We start from the raw sequence: 24,001 nt of genomic DNA on the forward strand, positions 1-24,001 counted from the left end.
GTAACTTTTAAAAAATCATATTGGATAGGCATTCGGCACAATTGCTGTTGTAATATATATATATATATATATATATATATATATATATATATACATATGTGTGTGTGTATGTGTGTGTGTGTGTGTGTGTGTGTGTGTGTGTGTGTAGTCATTGTGTATTAATTACAATATTGCAAATGAGTGAGTAATTTAGTGTAAATCATTTACATCTGTTTTTGATAATAAAAGCTTCAGGATGATTTGACGTCCCTGAACATTCCTTCAGAAAACATCAGAAAAAAAAGAAAAAGATAGGTACGTTTACAAAATGTATAAACAAATTATGACAATCATAAAAAAGTCAACTGAAAGCAAGATTCACTCTAAGGAGAACTGAGAATTTTAATTCAAGTAACTACAAAGATGCGTGTATTATCTAAAAGAAAAAGATAAAATGGCAAATTTATGTTTGTGAATCGATACTGCACGGACACAACAACCTTTAAGAATTTGTTCTGATTCTAACTTTGTTTAGAATGCATCTTCAAACCACATCAACCACGTCAACATAATTCCTTATTCTTAACTTTTTAATTGAGGCTGAGGATCGGATATTCTGAGATTCTATACCTTTGTGGATACGCGTTCCTGCGAGAGAAAATATGCTAGCAAGAAATAAAATGACGTGTGATACACACAACAGTTCTTGATTAGTCAATATGAATATGCAGATCAATGAGTTGATTGTGTGATCACGTCACAACTTGCCATATAGTTTGATTACTAAATCTTGAAATACCCGGTTCTGTCTTGGGTTTTTTTTTTGTGTTTGTTTCGTTTTGTTTGTTTGTTTGCTTGCTTGTTTGTTTTGGTCAAACGCAATGATGCCCTAGTCTCAAATCCTAATGTATCTGAGAGATCATTATTTTGAAGTTATGCCGCCAGGAATAGCATTATGTTTTACATTATGCTTTTTTTATTGCAGAAAAAACGATCAGTGGAAAATTGTGACGTTATCGTATCAGCTCACTCATTTGCATAATAAAATGCGTATCAATCGTTTTAGAACTGCTTTGCAAAAATGACGAAAATTCATAATTTCATAACTTCCCATAATTCTTACCCGATTTTGATACATTTTATTACTGCTGTGATTGTAAAGTGTTACTCATTTTTTTTTTCTTCAAATCAATAATAAACTAGTCCGGAACTCCCCTTTATGTAGCATCATCCGTTACCTTCATCACGCCAAAATTACTTAATATTGTCAGAATAGATGTTTACGGCCTTGTACTTATACCGACATGACCGAGGGGCTAATACGTTTACATGTACCTAATTGGACGAAACGATTAAATTCCTAGGAACTTTTATACTCGTAACCCTCGGTTACACAAATTATCATGCTTACTCAAATAATGAATGCCGAATGCGACCAAAGCAGATATAAAGGACATATAAAAACACGGTACGTGAGATGATTATTGACATTGATTGTGCTGGTGATTACATCAAAAGCTTGGTCATTATCATGGAAACAAAACGCTGCAATTGTTTCTGGTGTCAGTCTGTTGGGGGGAAATGATTTTTGAGTTTCAAGCTTAGATATTGCAACTGTCATTTAGAATTTTAGTTTGACAACGACTTCTCCCCTAACAGAAAAGAATAGAACGCTCCGTCTTTTCTTTTTCTTTTGATTAACAAACCGTCGGAATGACAAACCTTTTCTCATTTATTTTTCGGATTAACAAACCTTCGGCATTGTTCGGAATAACGAACCTTATTTCATTTTCGGAAATACGCACTTTTGGAATGAATCTTCGAAATAACGCCACAATTATTCGGATAAACGAAACCTTTGTCTTTTTCTGATTAACGAACATCTATAGGTAGAGGGAATTCGTGTGTTTTGGAATAGCGAACATCACCCACTTGGACCAATCCATGTGAAACTATAGCGCCAAAAAGATGATTGACATTACCAAGCAGACGACAGTGCTTATCAACCAAGCTGTGCAAAACTTCTGAATACGACATTGATTATAATCCATCGAATGGCCTTCTGTGTTCGTCTGATCCTTTTACTTGCAGGACACTGCTTTGAGACAATCTTCTCGAAATCGTCTGTTGACGGCCGCGTAGACGAATACGTTGATGACGTGGTTAATGTACTTAAGCTGAGTTGCCGCATACCCCAACATGGCCAGAAGTGGGTTTTCATAGTGCAAAAGTACGATTTTCTTTAACTGCACAATCAAATTGAAAACCGGAGGAAACAAGAGAGGAATATGAAAGAAAATTCATGATGAATCGCTGAATAAAGATGTGCACAAAGAAAGCAAGGTACACATTTACAGAGCTAGACACACACGCACTCACAAGGACACTCATGGGGAATATAATTATTCATGATACCACCTCTATTAACTTGTATCTACTATAGATTATATTTATATTTCTTATACTGCTCGATACAGAAATCTCTACTTGGCTCACATTCATCACTTAGTATTACAGTGTATAGATATTCAGCTTTGGTCATTGAATCAATAGTTTGCTTTGTCTGTACGACTGGAAGAGAATGGGTTTTCTACCTCTTAATGATTCTTACGAAAAAGAAAAAAAAAATAGCCCACAAAATGTGTCCTATTTCATTATTTCAGAGTAGCATATTATACTCATTCATAAAAAAAAGCAGCGCTTTTTTTATTATAAAGTGACGGTTAGGGGTTTCATTACGTTTAAGGTGAAATATGATAAACTATAATAAGAAAGAGGTAAAGAAATCTTCTGGCAAATGGGGGGGGGGATAAAGGCCTGTTTTTACCAAGGATGACTGGCTTATTCATTTCAGAATCAAGTGATTTAACTAAAAAGACATATTCTCAAATATACAGGATTACTAACACATTCAAAGTATGCCTGAAACGGAGGTTGTTTTTAAGCTTCAGGCTTGCCCAGCGTAGCAACAACTTATTCATGCAAAGTGGGTTCTACTCATAAAAAATGCACGAAGTACATACAGGTGGAATACCTAGTTAAAAGAGGTCTTCAAAGTAAAACTATCCACTTTCGGATACATTTTCATGGTGGCCTAATGCATGGGGACATTATGTGCTCTGGTAAAACGCATTTAGTAGATAATAACGCATGTATTCGGACGTACTATATAGGGTAGAAAATAATTGACATGGGACAGTTTTCTATAGAGTGAAGCGAAAACTCCAGAAATATTTCTTTTTGGAGTGTTTTAGAAAGTTATACGAACACGTTTAAGGGTTTGGATACCACCGTCTCACCTCTCTTGCCGCAATCACGTCATGGGATACACTCGGCAGCCAGGATGCGAAGAAAACGACACTGACAATGAACAGCATGACGGTGGTTCGATGGTCACTGCTTTCTTTCTTCGCCTTGGTCGACAAATGGACGGCAGTTGCGGAATGTCCAGCCAAACGAGGATTTTCCCTTGTATTCGTCGTCGTGCAAGTTTGATCGTGTACTCGATTGTTGTTTGACTTCATTTTATTTTGAATGTCAGTGGTGCCATCTGTGCGTACGATAAAATCGCAATGAGAGTTCGTTACAGACAGTTTTGTTTCACTTCGGCTTGCCTAACACCACACGAGAAAGACTTTACTATGCATCTCCAGCAAGGCCATTCGCACGTTTTCTGCGTTTTTTCTTAACAAATATACAGCTTTTGTAACATAAGCAGGTATTTTTTTTTTTTTACATTATCAACTCCCCCTGTTGCCTCCCTGCTGCATACTTAAGACCCGCGTTTTCAAAGAAAAATGTAGAGCGAAAAATTACCCTATATATAGAAGACAAAATATGTTACATTTCTGACATTGACCTATCCGAGCTGTTCCTTGCTTTCTTGAACGTCAATTACAAAACAAAATAATAATACATAAAATATACCTTAAAAAAAGCTCCTACAGACACTGACATATCAAGCCAGCACACAATTACACAAATTTAAATTCTAGTTGCATGGTAATTGTTTTCTGTGCAAACTAATATAGCCATTACCCAATAGATAAATATATATATCAGATTTCTGGTATCAACATAAAAATTGAAGGCTTTAACTACACGTTTATCTTTTTTTTTTATCTTCATTGTTAAACTTGGGAAGTTGAAGATTTGGTTGATGCATACATGTCGAAATAACACTTGATGTTCCCTCTTCCATCTACCGTTGCTGCAAGAAGTGTAGAAATTGTGAGGGAAAATGTCTAATGCTACTCGATTCGTTTACCAACCTTCTTACTGTATGATTTTTAATGTAATGTGGTATTTTACACACACTAAGAATTAGTGAATTAGATTGATCTCTTCTCATCATTAAAACCGTGAAATCAATTTTCGTCTCACTTTGAAGTATATTTCACGATCACTTGACGATATGAATGATTTAAGTCGTAAAATCATATAAGGTCCAGAAAGATTGAGGACAATCTCACGAAGTGAAGGCTAGGCTAAGGTTTAGTTGTTTTCATGACAAAGTTTTTGAATTTAAAACAGACAATTTGCAAATCTGTATGCAAATCAGTTGAGTATATCTGCCTTAAGGTGTGTGTGTGTGTGTAAATAAGTCTTCTTTTTTCACATTGAATCTTACGTGCTGTTGTAACTCAATACCTGGTAAAATCTATAAAGTTGAAAGAAATAGAAACAATCATATTTAAACACTCACCTAGACTTTCTGACACATCTGGGGAATCTTATAATGTAGTATTCCTGACTCGTTTATGTTTATCGTAATTTATCACTTGAAATACGCACTGAAATACGTCTTTTCAAAGCTGTGAATCAAGTAGTAACGTATATTCAAAGTTTATGGAAGTAATTTGATATGAAATATTGAACAGCTTCATCAAATACAATGGATATCTTTGACACAAGTATCTTTCCATTAGTAATGCTTTGTACTAACCATCGAGACTGTCTTTCGTCTTGACGCTATTGAAAATCTCGGCATTAGCTTCGACGGAGGGGAAATCTACAGTATTCGTGACACGTTTGTTATCATCGGACACTGAAGATGAGACTAGGCGGATGCCTGACTGGGTGTTCTTCAACACAACATGCCCAGCGGTGAGCTTCCGTCGGACCTCCTGCTGCCCCCGGATGACCCGGAAGATCTTAAAGTACAGCATGGACGATATGAGAGATGAGAGGGAGAAGACGGCTGTCTGCGACCATGCGTACGTGGCGCCAACCCAGCCGATGTCGCCGAAGATCATGCACGTCATTTTCCCCCCTTCCTCGTGAGCTTGACTCAAGTAGATGAAGGGCGAGTTGTAGGTGAACGCCAACAAAAAACACCCCATGGACACCCATGTTGCTGTCTGGGGAGAGATTGGACGCGAGAATGGTGTAACGATGGCCCTAAAGCGGTAGATAGCTATCGTGACAGTCAGCAACGCTGCGGCCAGTACGCCGGAGCGAAGGCTAACCATCTCGATCACGCAGTGGGCATCGCTGACACCCGAAAAGAATACGAGCACTTTCAAGGCGTTAAATGACGAAGAAATCAGATCGTCAACGGCGAGGGCCATGATGGCAATGTCTACGGCATTTTTGGGTCGACGACGAGCGAAAACGATGCAAATCAGAATGTTTGCTGGAATGCCGATGAGGGGTGATGCGATTCCAAATACGAGTCGTACGTAGCGATGCATATTTTGTCAAATCACTTGACCAATATTCACAGCAATACCCGAAAAACCTAAAAAATGATTCTACATCTGAGCGAATGTTTTAGCTGAAAATTTTCTCGCCAGTCATGTCAATAGGCAAATAAATTACAAGACAACATCACTCACTCTTTCGGAAAATGAAATCGAACTTTACCCGAAGTGGCGGAATATATACGTTCGCAGCGATGCACAGATTATTCTGATGTACATTCATTTTCTCTGAGCTAATCATTGAACAGACATCATTCAAATAACGTCTAAACATTTTTTGAAAAGATACTGAATATTCATAAGCGACGTCAGTTTATTGGCTGTTGTGAATATAGTGGTCTACTCCTCTGAGTGGCTTATTGGTTACATGCGACTGGTACGCGTTTTCTGACAAAGACATGAGATATGCGTATCATATCTTGGATTTCCAAGATATGTGGTGGGCGTTTTGCTGTGCAATGTTTTTGTTTTGTTTTTTGTTTTTGTTTTTTTTTTTTTGCGATGTTCTGTTTGGTGCTTCAGATTATGTATTCACAATCGGACAGGATCCCCCAGGTTTCCAGGTGAAGAGATGGTGTGTGTGATATCATTCACCTTTCAGAGAACGCGTAAAAGAAGAGAAAGGAAAAACCGCGGAATTCTAGGGCATCGTTCGCATTTATCATTCCAGGTGAGATTTTGTTTCTGCATCAGGACCGCTTCCGGGGACAAATTGACACAAGTTGATAATGTTGCTACCCTTCAATCACGTCAAAGAAAGGCAAACTATGGGCAGCAATGTCCACTTTGGCACTTTTATTGCAGAAAACACGACCAATTGAACATCCCACGTGATAGCATTTGCATAGCATAGACATAATGATTATTCGAGGATTATTTTGCAGATATTAGCGAAACTTCACACTTATAAGTTCCCATAATTCTGATCCGATTTGGATCAAATTTTATCTGTTATGCTTAAAAGGTTTTACTCATTCTCTTAAGTATTTTTAAGCAGTCCACAATTTTCTTTGAATTAGCATTTTATTTCGTTTTCTTCATCACGTCAAAATTCTTTCATAATCTTTGCAAAAAAGAATAGTCAAGGCGCTAATTCCTGTAAGAGGCTTAATTAAGGAGTTCGTTCAACCCACCCCGCAGAAACGGTTTGACCAGACAAGGTGGTAGATGGGACCTCTATGAACATCCCCAGGTAGTATGTGGTTCCAAATTGTGGTGTCAGTAGAATTTTACTGGCCACTTTTCATCATGATTTGTTGGAACAAACGTAAAAGAGTCTGCGCACGCCAAGACTATTACACGCACCACTTACACTGCTACAGGCGCCAGTGCCAGTGCTGCGTGTAGTAGCCTTAGCGCGAATATACTTTTTCTTCGATAAAACAAGGGTTTTGCCTGCAAACTAACTTTTCACGCCAAGCTGGGTTCGGTGTAGTGTAGTTTCTAGCCGTTTTTATTTCGTCTTTATTTCAAGGGTTCAAGCAAGCCGAGTGAGAGCGCATACCCGGCGATTGTGACGACCGAATCACAATCACTGGGTGTGTGCTCTCACTCCACTTAGCGCAATATATAAAGCAGGCTTCTACATAATACACAAGCTGCAACTCAGAGAAATAAAGACAAAAAAACGGCTCGAAATTAAGACTAGGGTCGGTAAACGCTTGTCGCTATTTGGGGCACTGAAAACGACAAACTCACACAGTTTTTGCATTTATTTCATGAAGAATTCATCAAAACTGCATAAAACTATATATGTACATGTTGCTAGAGATGTCATCTATACATTGGGATTCATTGTAAGTTATGATATTGTGCATGGTTACCATGGTAACCGGATGCCTAAAGGTGACTGGTAACCCCCAAAATGCCTCCTGCTGCTGCAAACATTGTTTTTTTTTCTATCTTATAGATGCAACAAAAAAAAAAAAAAAAAAAAAAAAAAAAAAACCGCACACACACACACTTTTTTATTGATTTTCATTAAAAAAGTTTTCCCTGTTGCCATGGCAACCAGTATTATCCAATCAGAATTTAGTTGTCAATAACTCAAAAAATAAAGATCATAATTTCAAAAAGCTAAATAAGCATGTTCTTCCTTCTGCATAAAGTGTACAACATAATTATAGGTGAAGAATATTTTGAAGCATTCTCAAGTTACAGCAAAATTTGTAAGCAAAGGCATAATAAACGGCCATTGAAAGAAAAATATCATTTTTCGAATAGTAAAATGCATGAAAAAGTTGCATCCGTCGTACTTTCAACACAAATTTGACTTCAAAGCATAGGCAAATGTATATAGTTTTTAATAATGTATGGACACAAATTTCCCTTAAAAATAAGATGAATACAGAAAGCAAAGCCAATATTCTATAGTAGCTCTTTCGAGTATTTACAGAGCGATGGTTATTCAAAACAATCCTGGAAAAGAGCAGAGGAAAGCAATTGCTTGACTATGTTCTTAAAGGAAGTTTATTCAAGAATACCGATAAATTCCTTTCTAAAGAAGGAATATACACGTGCGCTGGATTATCCATCAAAGAATTCAGCGTACTTTTGTGTTCGTTAGCTATTAAATATATATATATATATATATATATATATATATATATATATATATATATAGAATAAAATGAAATATCATGATATGTAAATTTTGTTCAAAACGTGCAGTAATGAATTAATGCTGAGGAGAGAATGAGGGAAAAATCTTGGGCGTCTTTTCCCTTTTTATCCAGACTAATTTTACAGTGTAGAGCTCATCTTCAATGAGTGATGTGCACGAAAGGCAAAAGAAACAAACCTGTCTAAATTCCAGATATTTTTGGGAGTTACCAATCACCTGTAGGCATCCGGTTACCATGGTAACCATGCACAATACTATACCTTACAATGTATCCCATTGTATTGCTGACATCTCTTGCAACATGCACATATCTAGTTTTAAGGCGTTTCGATGAATCCTTCGTGAAATAAATGCAAAAACTGTGATAATTTTGTCATTTTCAGTGCCCCAATAGCGACAAGCGTTACCGACCCTAGTCTTAATTTCTAGCTGTTTTTATTTCGCCTTTATTTCTCTGAGTTACAGCTTGTGTATTGTGCAGAATCCCGCTGTATTGCGCTAAGCCGAGTGAGGGTGCATGCTCAATGATTGCCACAAAAAACGGTTCGGGCGTCACAATCGCTGGGTATGCACTCTCACTTGGCTTGCTTCAACACGGAGAAATAAAGACGAAATAAAAACGTCTGGAAAGTACACTACACCGACCCCAGCTTAGCGTGAAAAGTTAGTTTGCAGGCAAAAACCGATGTTTGTCGCGGAAAAAGTCTTTGTACGCTAAGACTATAACACGCACCACTGGCATTGGCACCTGTAGCAGTGCTAGTGGTACGTGTAGTAGTCTTAGTGTGCGCAGACGCTTCCTCGAAGAATGGGTCATGTCGCAACTAAAATGGCCTGTAAAATTTCATTGATACCACAATTTGATATCACATACTACCTAGGGGTGTTCCAGAGGGTCCAACCGACCACCCCATGCAGTCAAACCTTTTCTGCGGGGTGGGTTGAACGAAGTCATTTTTTCTGGGTCGCTGCGCCTGGACTAGAAGAAGTCCATGGCCTTGTCCTATCATAGTAATATACGTGTGCCTTTGAAGATGAAACATTTAATTTCTCCAACACATATGCTTGGAACCCCGGTCGCACAAATGACCATGTTTATTCAAATTATGAACGCGAGCAAAACACACGATAAACGGTATACGTAATAATTTTGACTACTGACTGCAATTGTGCTGGTGCTATAGGAGACATGTAAAGTTTAGACATTATCAAGAAAACAAAACACTGTAACTGTCCCTGGCTTAAATCTTTGAAGAAGACAACTTCTGAGCTTAAAGCGTAAAAGGCGCAATTGTCATAGTTGAACATCAATTTTTCCTGCTATGGCAGAATGATTACAAGAAAGAGAACTTGTGGCATAGTGGATAAGACTCCCGACTCCCGATCGGAGGACCCGAGTTCGAATCCCGCCCAGTGCTTACGTCCTTGGATAAGATGTTTTTACCCACTGTGTCCCTCTCGACCCAGGTGTATAAATGGGTACCTGGCAACGCTAGGGTAATAATAATAGCAGGGCCCTCTGGTAGAGCAGTGGCAACACTGAAGAGGCTACCCTGGGTAAATAAGACCTTATTATTATTATTATTATTGTGTGTTACGAAGGTGAATCGGACCCTGTTCCTTAAATTAAAAAGGGGGAAGTCCCGACGATTTCATAACTTCACATCATGTAGTACACAATATTCATGGCTCCATGTATAGATTTGTGGAATTTATTGTGGTCGTGGAACAGAGATCAATACTCTTGAAAAAACTCCCAAACAAATAACAATGAACAAGAATGATGACATCTGAGGCGCACATATTTGACAAATGTAGCAACGTAATTCCATAACAGTACCGCTTGATTAACAAGTTCACCTGTGTAGAATAATTCATGCATACTTTCTTCTTTTGTTCTGCTTCCTTGAGCACCCACTCATGCATTCTTATGGTGATGTCATCATCCTTGTTCATTGTGATTTGTTTTCTGTCATAAATTTTGAAAACATTCTTATTCCTCATCCTGATCACTATGAATTCTGAAACTCTGTACCCATGCAGTTTAACCACTTTATAGTTGCTCAAATGTAAAAGTCTGAAACTTATCCGGAGGTCTCCTTTAAGTATAGTTATGCAAACGAACACCAGCGAACGTCTTTGACAAGGTTGATAAAATTTTGATCATCGTTCCCTATCCTTTGACGCGGGTTGAATCACATAATCATTACACATAGGTGCACTAAAATCAATGTATCTCATCAAATTTGTGTCGATTGAGGTGTAAGATACCTGTACAGATTAGGCATACTGGTGTAATTCTTCCTATGTTATTTCGATCAGCAGAGTTGGATATGTTGCAAGAAATGTATTTCCAGCTCATATTGAAACGTAATAACTGAAAGGGAAATAAATGTTGATATAGTCCCATACATAATCATTTAATTACTTAATCATTACGAGGCATGGAGAATTCCACGTTTATTCAAAGTCCATTGCTGCAAAGGCATAAAGATGCATCGCAATCGTATGTCGTACATTACAATCTAACAGCAATTTGCCTGTACGGATCATTTTCAACAGACCCATTTTCTTACTTGTCATGATACGCCAATATACTTGATAAGATGTATTATAATACTCGTTTTCATAGGCGACGCCACGTTTGAAGAGTGGGGGGGGGGGGGCACTCTAACAGTTTAACCACATTCTATCTTTTCTTTCTTTTTTTTCTAGTGCAACTTTCGGGGTGAAAAAGTGGGGGCCCAAAGTGGTTACACTATATGCATTTCTATGTATTGTGCAAAAAAAAAAACAAAAACAAAAACAAAAACAAAAACAAAGTTCCCTCCCCGATTCCGTCGGCCTTTTTTTTAAATGCAAACTTCGCAAGCCCAATGATGCTCTGAGGTGAAGTTACATACGGAAAATCACTTTCATGATTATCACAAGTAGTGACAGAATAGAGACAAATGTTTTACGATAGAAATACTTTGCTGACTAAATCGGACTAATCCTTGTGACCATAGCGCTAAAAAGGAAAGGAAAACTGATGAACATTACCTAGCAGACGACAGTGGTCATAAATCAAGCAATACAAATCTTATTGGACATGACACCGACCATGTTTGTTTTATTCTTTTACTTGCAGGACTACCTTGAGACAATCTTCTCGAAGCCGTCGGTTGAAGGTAGCGTAGATGAATACTTTGATGACGTGTTAATGTACTTCAACTGAGTTGCTGCATACTCCAACATGGCCAGAAGTGGCTTTTCATTGAGCAAAAGTGCGATTTTCTTCGACTGCACAAACAAATTGAAAACCGGAGGAAATAAGAGAGGAAAATGAAAGAAAATTCACGATGAATAGCCGAATGCGATGATGGGCACCCTGATGTGCACAAAGAAAGCAGTTATTATGCTCATTCAAACGTTCACATAGAGCTAGACACACACGCACAGACGCCCACTTACGCACCCACAAACTCACACGTAGGGTAATCATTATTAATACCAGCTCTGTTGACTTCCATCTACTACGACTGAAAGAGAATGGTTTTCTACCTCTAAATATTTCTCATGAAAAAGAAGAAAAACAGCTCATAAAATGCGTTATATTGTCATTTCACACTTTGCACGGAGTGGTATACCCATTCAAGTAATGTAAACGAACAGTTACGCGATTCATATTCACGTTTTATTCACAGTAAATCAGAAAGAAGTATGGAAATTGTCTGGCAAATAAGGGTATATAGGCTTTTTTTCTTTTTTACCAATGCTCACTTGCTTAGTCAAATCAAAATCAAGTGATTTAACTAAAAAAGCATACTCTCAAACATACTGGTATACTTACACATTCAATATGCCTGAAAACAGACGCTGTTTTTAAGCGTCAGGCTTGACCAAGGAAGCAACAACTTACACGCAAAGTGGATACCGATTCTACTCAATTAAAAGCAAGTAGTACATAACGGTTGGTGGAATACCTATTAAGAGGACTTCAAAGGAAAAAATATCCACATCTGGATACATTTTTAAAGTGGTCTACTGTATATTTCCTACAGGCGCGTAATGTGCCCTGATAAAACTCCTTTAGTAGAAACGCATGTATTTGGGTCGATATACCAAGGTGGAAAATAACTCATATATATGGTATAGCACAAATCAGGTTTCTAGAGAGTGAAGCGAAAATTTAACACAATTCCTCTTTGTATGATAGTGTTTTAGAAAGTTATACAAACAAGTACCAGGGTTTAGATATCACCGTCTCACCTCTCCTGACGTTACCATTACGTCATGGGATACACTCGGCAGCCAGGATGCGAAGAAAACGATACTGACAATGAACAGCATGACGATGGTTCGATGGTCATTGCTCTCCTTCTTCATCTTGGTCGACGAATGGACGGCAGTTGTGTAATGTCCAGTCAAATGGGCATTTTTCTTTATATCCGTCGTCGTGCAAGGTTGATCGTGAACTCGATTGTTGCTTGACTTCATCTGAATGTCAGTAGTACCATCTGTGTGTAAGATGAAGTTCCAATGATATTATGTCATAGGCAATTTTGTTCCACTTCGGTTTGTTTAACATTAAACGACAATGTTAATTTCAGCATGCATCTCTGTTATACCAATAATAATAACGATAATAATAACTATTTCTTATTGAGCGCTTTTACAGGACCTGATCAAAGCGCTGTACATACATCAACATACAACATTCACAAAGTATAGGAACAACATAATTACAATTGAAAGAGTTCAATCTTGAGTTTCCTTCTAAATAATGCCATTCACAGGAACTATTGTGTGTTTTTTCTTTCAATGTGCAATATTGTAACATAAGCAGACAAACGCTGAAAATTTGTACTCCTCTTGTAGCTTCCCTGCTGCACAAGGCCAGCATTCTCTGATGACAAAAAAGGTGAACCCCCAAAGAACAAAAAAACAACAACAACAAAACAAAACACACACACACAAACTAAGTAACAACAAAATGTGGTACGTTTCTGAAATTTCACATGTTTCCTACTTTCATGAACGTCATATTGACAAAAGGATACCTTAAAGGACCCCTGAAATCCAAATGCATGTTGATTTGTGTTGATTTGTGTTGATTAATGATACCCTCAACATTACTTTTGCGGTGAAATTCCCGTCGGACATTCTGCTGTCCCTGAATGACCCGTAAGATCTTAAAGTATACCAACCTGTTTGATTGCCTGGAATGCAACCATTATTAACCACAGAGTAGAGTGAAAGCTGGGACGATGAATCTGCACCAGTGTTGTCGACAGAATCGGTCATTGCAATGACAGATGTGTGATCGGCGGCAACGACTGACAGGGTTGAAGAGACCTGGGGGCATTTCATGAAGGAACTTGTCGGATAAAATGTCCGACAAGTCAATTATATCCGACAAGTTCAGAGAAATCAGCCAATCAGACTAAAGAATTTCTCAAAACTTGTCGGATATAATTGACTTGTCAGATATTTTATCCGACAAGTTCCTTCATGAAATGCCCCCTGGTATACGGCTGGCAGTGTATCTTTCCTAGCAAGATGCCCAGCGGTGAGTTCCCGTCGGACCTCCTGCTGCCCCCGGATGATCCGGAAGATCTTAAAGTACAGGATGGACGAATATGGGAGATGAGAGGGAGAAGACAGCAGTCTGCGATCATGCGTATGCGACGCTGACCCAGCCGATGTCTCCGAAGACCATGCACTTTATTTTGCCCCCTTCCTCGTGAGCTTGACTCAAGTAGATGAAGGGCGAGTTGTAGGTGAAAGCAAACACAAAACACCCTAAGGATACAAGTTGCCGTCAGGGGAGAGATTGGACGAGAGAATGGTGTTACGATGGCCCTAAAGAGGTAGATAGCTATCGTGACAGTCAGCAACGCTGCGGTCAGTACGCCGGAGCGAAGGCTAACCATCTCGATAACGCAGTGGACATCGCTGAATCCCGAAAAGAATACGACCACCTTCAGGGCGTTAAATGATGAAGAAATAAGATCGTCGACAGCGAGGGCCATGATGGCGATGTCTACAGCATTTTTTGGTCGACGACGAGCGAAAATGAGGCAAATCAGAATGTTTGCTGGAATGCCGATGAGGGGTAATCCAGTTCCAATTACGAGTCGCATGACATGTATGTATCGAAACATCATCTGTCAAATCACTAGGCCACTAATCACAGCAATACCCGAAAAAACTGAAGAGGATTCTACATCTGAGCGAATGTTTTAGCTGAAAATACAACTCAATAATAAAACAACGTCACTAATTCTTTCGGAAAATGCAATCAAACTCAAGAGTGAAGTTGCAGAATATATACGTTCGCAGCGAAGTGCACTTTATTTCCACATGTCTCAAAGCTAATCATTTCATTCAAAAGACATTTTAATTTTGTTTGAAAAGATACCGAATATTCATAAGCAAACTCAGTTTATTGGCTGTTGAGAATAATTATAATGATCTGCTCCTCCGATTGGCTGATTGGTTTTCACGCTAATGATCCCCGTTTTTCCCCAAAGAAGTGAGATATGCATATCATTAAATATCTTGAATTTCCAAGATATGTGGTGGGCATTTTGCTGTGCAATGTTTTGCGATGTACATGTACTTCAAATAATGTATCCATAAACAGACGGGATTGGGGATGCGCCCGCCCCCCCCCCCCAGTTTCCAGGAGAAGAGATAGTGAGTATTTAATATCCCTTACTTTTCAGAGAATGCGTAAAAGAAAAAACTGCGGAATTTAAGGGCATTGCTCGCAATTATCAGTCAAGATGGGCAGCGATGGGTATCGTGATTTTGTTTCTGCATCAGGATATACTTTCGGGGACAAATTTACACAAGCTGATAATGACCATACCCCTCAACCATGTCAAAGAAAGGAAACTATGGACAGAAATGTCCACTTTGTTTTGTGCAAACATACGAAATTATTGGGATTGTGAAGCCCTTCTGTTTCATCGTAACAAACTGACAAATATAGTGCTTATTCAATACGTTCTAGAGAGATAAGAAAGTCTGAAGCGGCCATCCTGTAACCAGGAAATAGTCATTATGAATTAATAGATGAACATTTCAGAAGTCATGTTCTCCATCTCTTTGAATTTAAGAAAATTGTCCAAAATGCAATGCCTTATTGAGTGTCATTACTTCACAATATCAAACTCTTAATTCAACTCAACCAAAAGAAGATACTTCACTCAGAACGAAATGAATACCTCATGAAAAGGGAGAAAATGATAATCGTCCATTATGATACTTTACCTTTGTGCTTGCAGTTTATGATGCGGATGAATTTTTGAAGGAAAATCATATCAAGCCGATTGAGACTGAAGGCATTTCCTTCAAGTTACGAAACGACTACATGTATTCCAAAAATCGGCGCGAAGCTGTACTAAAAGAAAGTCTTGCGACAACTGTCTTCAAAATAGGTCAGGCGTTGGTGATTTACTCTCTCTCTCTCTCTCTCTACTACATCATGAGATCACATCTAATTGTCTGCTGACAGCATGAATGTGGGCCGCATCAGTGACCCAAATCCACCGCAACCATGGCAATTCTGCCAACTGTTTGACTGTTAAAATTTATGTTGTTGTTGTTTTTTTTAAAGCAATAATCAATATTTTACCGGGCAAGCTGTTCGTAAACGATGTGGAATTGAATCAGGTTGAATATATGATATTATAATTTCTTGGTCTTTATATTGATTGTAAGTTGACATGGAAAGTTCATGTTGATTCTCTGCGTAAATTATTTTCAAAAATGTAAGTTTTATGTATAAGTTAAAGCAGTATTTTCCTAAGCATGTTCTGCATTCATTGTATTCTACTCTTTATTGCCCTATATAGGTTATGGAATCCTGGCATGGGGAAACTGCTGTACAACTACACTTAATTCTTTCTTATCGATACAGTAAAGAGCCATACGGATAATTAACTGCGCTATGTTTCTGGAACACACTAATGCCTTATTTTTTTTCCAGTAGAACACTTAAGATCCAGGATTTATATTATTTCAATATCGGAATATTAGAAGTTTTGTGCCGCTTCTTTGTCTTTTCTTTGTCTTTTTTTTTAATTCTTCGACGTTTATATTTCCCCAATTCACAAATTGTCATTCCTTTCAATCATCAAGTAAGAATTAATCTCACATCAGCATCTTGGAATCTACACACTACAAGCAATGCTTCTATGTAGATTATACACATTTCACATGTTAAATTGTCTTAAATGCTGTACTAGTACTTGACAATTCATCTATGCTTTTGTATTGTTATGTTTATGGTTTATTTATTTGTTGATATGTGGAATATGGAACAATAAAAAAAAAAACAAAGAAACAAACTGCATTCCTTTCCGAAAGATTTTTTTTTTTCAAAATCTCTGTGACCGTCAGTTTGTAGATATATAGGGTTTCATGTTATACTCAATAGGTATTTAGAACAATTGTTTTGGTGATTATGTATATATGTATACATTGTATATATATATATATATATATATATATATATATATGTGGTTGTGTGTGTGTGTGTGCATGTGTGTGTGTGTGTATGTGTGTCCATAGTGTGTTAATTAAGTGTGTAGACAATTTACATGATTTTTAAATGATTGAAGCTTCAGTATGATTAATGTCCCAGTGTAGTCCTTGAGAAAACATCAGAAAAAAAGTTGACAAAATGTATACACAAGCTAATGACAAACTGAAACCAGGGTTAACTCTCAAGAGAACATTTTAATTGGAGTAACTGCACAGATGCAACCCATTACTACGGGTATACGAGAAATGATATCCACATCTACAGGAAACAAGTAAAATGACAATTTTATGTTTGTAAGTCCTGGAACAATCATTCAGAATTTGCTCTAATTTCAATTTTATTCAAAATGCATCCTGAAACCGCAGCAACAGAATTCCTTCTTCCTTACCTTGTAATTGAAGCTGAAAGTAAGACATTTTCTATTTTACCTGTCTGGAAACGCGTTCCTGCAAGAGAGAATATCCGGCAAGAAATAGAGCAACATCTTTATACACACAACAGTTCTTGATCAGGAAATATGAATAATTATGCAGATGAATGAGTGGCTGATGTTATCTTCTCATAATATGCCATATTTTGTTGTACACAGACGTTGAAATTTCTTTTTTTTTTGTTCAAGCAGTTACCATCTGACTGAACATTACTTTGAAGTTATGTCGCAAGGAATAACATTATATGTTTTACACTTTTATTAGAGAAAACACGATCAAATGAACATCGCGACGCGATGACATTTGCATAGCATGTACATAATCATGATAATGATTATTCGAAGACTATTTTGCAGATTTTAGAGAAACTTCACACTATAAGTTTCCATAATTCTTATCTGATTTGGATCAAATTTTATCTGTTCTGTTTAGGCTCCTATCAAGTTCTTATCAATCATTCTTTTTAGTTATCTTTCAAGGGGTAAACAATTTTCCTTTAGATTAGCATTTTATTCCGTCAAAATTATTTCATCATTTTTGCCAAAAAGAAGTCTATGGCCGTGTCTTATCATGGTAATACATAAACATCTGCCTATATATTGAAGATGAAACGGATAATTTTCCTGAAACATACTTGGAACCCTGGTCACACAAATGACCGTGTTTATTCAAATAATGAATGCCGAATACGACCAAAACACATGAAAAACGGTATACGTTATCATTTTGATTATTAACTGTAATATTGCTGGTGCTGTGATAGGAGACATCTAAAGTTTGGACATTATCAAGGAAACAAAACATTGCAATCGCCTCTGGTGTAAATCTATTGGGCGAAGTGACTTTTGAGCTAAAAGTTTATACATAGGGCAATAGTGTCATTTATAGTTTAACATCATTTTCCCCTGCTATGACAGGAATATCATAAAGAACAGAACTATATCATGGACAAGGAAAGGCAGAATGATGAGATGTGTGTAACGAAGGTTAAACGGATTCTGTTCCTGAAGTACAGTTATGCAAACGGGCATCAGCGAATGACGAGGCTAATGAGCTCTAGTAGTGTTGACAACAAAATTTCGATCATTATTCTCTTTTGAGTCACAGAATCATTACTTCATTGCTCTCAAACAACACTAAAATCAGTTTACATCCTTTTGTGTTGATTGAGATGTAAGATACTTGTACAGATCAGGCACACACTGGAACTTCTTCCCATGTTATTTCGACCAGAAGGAATGGACACGAACCTTATTGGTCTAAAACCTTATTCAAAATGTATTTTCAGCTCACTTTGAAAGGAAATGAATAAAAGTAATATCAGTATTAATATACACACGTATCTATTTATCTATTCATTACATGTCATTAAGAATTCCATGTATATTCAAAATCCCTTGCTGTAAAGGGATAAAGACAAAGCGCAATCGTATATCGCGCATTCACCAATCAATTACAATTGAACATTATTTGTCTGTTAAGATCATTTTCACCAAGCTTATTTTTGTGCTTCTCATGATTTCGCCAGTACCATACTTAATAAGATGTATCATTTCTTTGTAATGCAAACTTTGCTAACCCAACGATTCTCTGAAGTGGAAATAAATGAGACAGTCATTTTCATGTTTATCAAAAGAATAGGGACAGAATCGAGACAAATGTTTTACAATACTTTGCAATCTAAATCGGACTAATCCTTCTGATCCTAACACAAAAAACAACAACAACAACAAACAAACAAATATAAGGAAAAGATGATTACCAAGCAGAGGACAGTGCTCTTTAACCAAGCTGTGCAAGACTTTCTGGACGTGACATTGACCATCCATCGAGTGGCAGACCATGTTGGTTTTACCCTTTTACTTGCAGGACATTACTTTGAGACAATCTTCTCGAAATCGTCGGTTGACGGCCGCGTAGACGAATACGTTGATGACGTGGTTAATGTACTTCAATTGAGTTGCCGCATACTCCAACATGAACAGAAGTGGCTCAGTATGGTGCAAAAGTAGTATTTTCTTTAACTGCATAATCAAATTGAAAACCGGAGGAAATAAGAGGGGAAAATGAAAGCAAATTCATGATGAATCGCTGAAATCAAAGATGTGCACCCCGATGTGCACAAAGAAATCATTACACTCATTCAAACGTTCACAGAGCTGGACACACACGCACTCACAAACACGCTCGTACACCAAAGGGTAATCATTATTCATGATATCACCTCTTTTAAATTGTATCTACTGTAGATTGCATTCAAATTTCTGCAAGCTTATACCGCTCGATGCAGGAATCGCTACTTGGCGCTGCAACAGCTCACATTCATCATTTTATCATCATGTAGAGTTATTCAGCCCTTGCAATTAGTGATAGAATCAACGGTTCTTCTTCCAGGTGAGCGACTACAATCAACAAGCTGATTATTCTTTCTCTTTTGTAGAGAGGTCGGCAGTGCACTTTGCAGAATTTTTTTAGTAATTAACTTTGATGATACTTGACAACTGCAAATAAAGTACTCAGTTTCAATAAACTTGGGGGGATAGGGTTCGCTTTGACCATACGACTATCCAAGAGAATGAATTTTCTACCTCTAAATAGTTCGAGTGAGAAAGAGGAAAAAAAAGTAGCCCATGAAATGCGTCCTATTATCATTTCAATCCTGGTGACGGAGTAGAATACCCGTCAATTATGAAAAAGTAGCGCTAATATAAAATGACGGTTACGCTTTTCATATTCACGTTCCATTCACAATGAATCAGAAAGAGGTATAGAAATCGTCTGGCAAATAAGGGTAGATGTAGATAGGTCTTTTTTTTTTCATTACCAAGGCTGACTGGCTTAGTCAATTCAAAATCAAGTGATTTAACTAAAAAGCATAATCTTAAATATACAGGAGTACTAACAAATTCAAATTATGCCTGAAACAGACGTTGTTTTTTAGCTGCAGGCTTGCCCAACGTGGCAACAACTTATCACGGGAAGTGGATTCTGCTCATTAAAATGCATGTAGTACTTACAGTTGGTGGATTACCTAGTTAAGAGATCTTCAAAGGAAAAATTAGACATCCACATTTGGATACATGTGGTCTACTGTATAGGCGCGTGATATGCTCTGATATAAAACGCGTTTAGCAGAAACGCTTGTATTTGGATCTATATACTTGAATGACAAATAATTGTCGTGGGACAATCAGGTTTCCATAGAGTAAAGCGAAAACTGAAAATATTCCTTTTGGGGGTGTTTTGGAAAGTTATACGAAATACGTATCATGGTATGGAATGGATATCACCGTCTCACCTCTCCTGACGTCATTAATGCGTCATGAGATACACTCGGCAGCCAGGATACGAAGAAAACGATACTGACAATGAACAGCATGACGGTGGTTCGATGGTCGTTGTCCTCCTTCTTCACCTTGGTCGACGAATGGACGGCCGTTGTGGAATGTCCAGTCAAACGAGGAGTTTTCCTCATATCCGTCATCGTGCAAGTTTGATCTTAAAGTCGATTGTTCTTTGCCGTCATAATCGGAATGTCAGTAGTGGCATCTGTGTGAACGATGAAGTTCCAATGACATTAAGGAATAACAAAGACAATGACAGGCAGCTTTGTTTCACTTCGGCTTGTTTAACACAGAACGACAATGTTAATTTTAAGCATGTATCTCCCAATGTGATTCGCATTTTTCTTTTCTTGTTAAAATGCACAACATGGTAACAGGAGCAGGCATACGTTGAAAATCTGTACTCCCCTTCCTTTCCTGCTGAACAATTCAGGCCCGTGTTCTCTATGGAAAAAGGTATAACTAAAAACAAAGACAAACAAACTAACAACAAAATATAGTCAGCTGATGGTACGTTTCTGAAATTGCACGTGTTCCTGGTTGTCAGGGACGTCACATTAACAAAATGATACTTTTGAAAAAAAAAAATCATACAGACCTTGAAATACAAAGCCAGCACACACGCTCACATTATAATAAGTTTAGATTGCAGTTGCATGTATACTAAGATTGTTTTCCTCTCTCTGCAAACTCATGTAGCCATTGCAAGTGCTAGACAAGGTCTAATGACATCGAGGAGGTATCTCTCATACCTCCTTGTTGACATCAAAATCGCGGGCTTTAACTACACGTTTATGACATCCTCTTCTTTCTTCCCTCTTAAATTGGGGAAGTTAAATGTTTGGTTTTTGAATATAGAAAAAAAGTGTATATAATAATGTGGGAACATATCATGTTCTCTCATCCATCTGCCAAATCTGCAAGAAGCATAATACAACTCGTAAGAAGAAAATTCCAAAGTAAGTTCATTTGTTTCTTTGAACTGATGCTTTATCATTTTTTAATGTAAAATAATAGTTCACAAACACCGAGGCTTTAGTTTAGTATGACTTCTTTTCATCAATCAGATTTCTAAAGTCAGTTTTCGCCTCTGTTTGAAGCACTGCAATTTATAATATGGATAATATCAGTGATAAAATCATATAAGGTTTGGAAATATTGATGACAATCTCACAAAGTTAAGGTCTGACTAAGATCTATTGATTTCATGACAAAATTCTTGAATTTCAAACTCTCAGTTTGCAATCTGTTATGCAAATCATCTAAAAATCTGACTTAAGGTACATTGAATGTATGAAGCGCTGTTGTTACTGAATGCCTGCTAAAACTATAAAGCTGAAAGAAATGAAAACAGACATTATATACACTCATCAAAATTACAGAGTTTCTGACATGGGTCATAATCAGTACGTAATTTAGTATTATATTCCTAACTGTCCTATTATATCGCAATTAGTCAATTGAAATACATTGTATTCTGAAAGCCGAAAATTAAGCAGTAAAGTATAATGCAAAATTGAAAAATCTGCCTTTTTATATAGTAAAATAGAATGTCATTTCTCTGACCCATGTGTCCTTTGATTGAATAATGATTGGTATACTAATCACTGGGACAATCTTTTGTCATGAATCTATTGAAAGTCTCGGCATTAGCCTTGGCGGATGAGAAATCTACTGTTTCGGGACAATGAACAGCGGACACTGAAGATGACACTACGCATATGCCTGACTGGGTGATCTTTGACACATGCCCAGCGGTGAGCTCCCTTCGGACATTCGAATAACCCTGAAGATCTTACAGTAATACCAACCTATTTGATTGCCTGGAATGCAACCATCATTTGAAGAGTAAATTGAAAGCTTAGACGATGAACCTGCATCAGTGTTGTCAACAGAATCCGCCGTTACCATGGCAGATTTGTGATCGTCGGCAACGGTTGAAGAGATCTGGTACATGGCTGGCAGTGTGTCTTTCCTCGCAAGATGCGCGCCGGTGAGTTCCCGTCGGACCACCTGCTGCCCTCGGATGACCCGGAAGATCTTAAAGTACAGGATGGACGATATGAGAGATGAGAGGGAGAAAACGGCTGTTTGTGACCACGCGTATGCGACGCTGATCCAGCCGATGTCGCCGAAGATTAGACAGGTCAATTTTCCCCCTTCCTCGTGAGCTCGACTCAGGTAGATGAAGGGCGAGTTGTAGGTGAAAGCAAACACAAAACACCCCAAAGACACACATGCTGCTGTCAGGGGAGAGATTGGACGAGAGAATGGTGTTACGATGGCCCTAAAGCGGTAGACAGCTATGGTAACAGTCAGTAACGCTGCAGCCAGTACGCCGGAGCGAAGGCTAACCATCCCGATCACGCAGTGGACATCGCTGACCCCTGAATAGAATACGAGCACCTTCGTGGCAATGAACGATGAAGAAATCAGATCGTCGACGGCGAGGGCCATGATGGCGATATCTACGGCATTTTTTGGTCGACGACGAGCGAAAATAAGGCAAATCAGAATGTTTGCTGGAATGCCGATGAGGGGTAATCCAATTCCAATTACGAGTCGTATGTATCGATGCATATTTTGTCAAATTACTTGACCAATATTCACAGCAATACCCGAAAAACCTGAAAATGATTCCGCATCTGAGCGAATGTTTTAGCTGAAAATTTCCTCACCAGTCATGTCAATAGGCAAGTAAATTACAAGACAACATCACTCACTCTTTCGGAAAATACAATCGTACTCAAAAAATGATGTAGCAGAATATATACGTTCGCAGCGATGCGCTCATTATTTCGATATACATTTCATTGAGCTAATTATTGACCCTATATAATTCAAATGAAATCTAAATATTGTGTGAAAAGATATTGAATATTCATAAGCGAAGTCAGTTTATTGGCTGTTGTGAATATAATGGTCTACTCCTATGAGTGGCTTATTGGTTTCAAACGACTGATACGCGTTTTCCGACAAAGAAATGAAATATGCATATCATTATCTAGAATTTCCAAGATAAGTTGTGCGCGTGTTGCTGTGCAGTGTTTTTGTGATGTTCTGTTTGGTGATTCAGATATATATGTATCCGCAAACAGACGTGATTGGGGACGTATACCCCAGGTTTCCAGGTGAAGAGATGGAATGTATTTTATATCCCTTAATTCTTAGAGATCGCGTAAAAGAAGAGATAGGAAAACTGCGGAATTTTAGGACATCGTTTTTATTTAACAGTCAATTTAGGTGAGATTTTGTTTCTATATCAGGGCCACTTTCGGTGACAAATGGACACAATCTGAAAATTTTGCTACCCCTCAACCCCGTCAAATAAAGGCAAACTACGGACAGCAATGTCCACTTAGGTTTTTGCATTAAAAGAAAAAAGA

General features: G+C 37.8%; 1 protein-coding gene across 1 annotated transcript; it reads right to left on the reverse strand.

The window, feature by feature from the left end:
* Positions 1–4,919: 4,919 nt before the first annotated feature.
* LOC140228571 (substance-K receptor-like) lies at positions 4,920–5,672 on the reverse strand. The gene has a single exon (XM_072308802.1). It carries the CDS (start codon positions 5,670–5,672, stop codon positions 4,920–4,922), a length of 753 nt encoding a protein of 250 aa, XP_072164903.1.
* Between the last annotated feature and the right edge of the window lie 18,329 nt (positions 5,673–24,001).

Source organism: Diadema setosum, chromosome 5, assembly GCF_964275005.1.
Source record: "Diadema setosum chromosome 5, eeDiaSeto1, whole genome shotgun sequence".
Taxonomy (NCBI): Eukaryota; Metazoa; Echinodermata; class Echinoidea; order Diadematoida; family Diadematidae; genus Diadema; species Diadema setosum.

Bases quoted from the DNA above. Each gene is read 5' to 3' on its own strand.
- LOC140228571 (XM_072308802.1), bottom strand. From the start codon at position 5,672: ATGCATCGCTACGTACGACTCGTATTTGGAATCGCATCACCCCTCATC.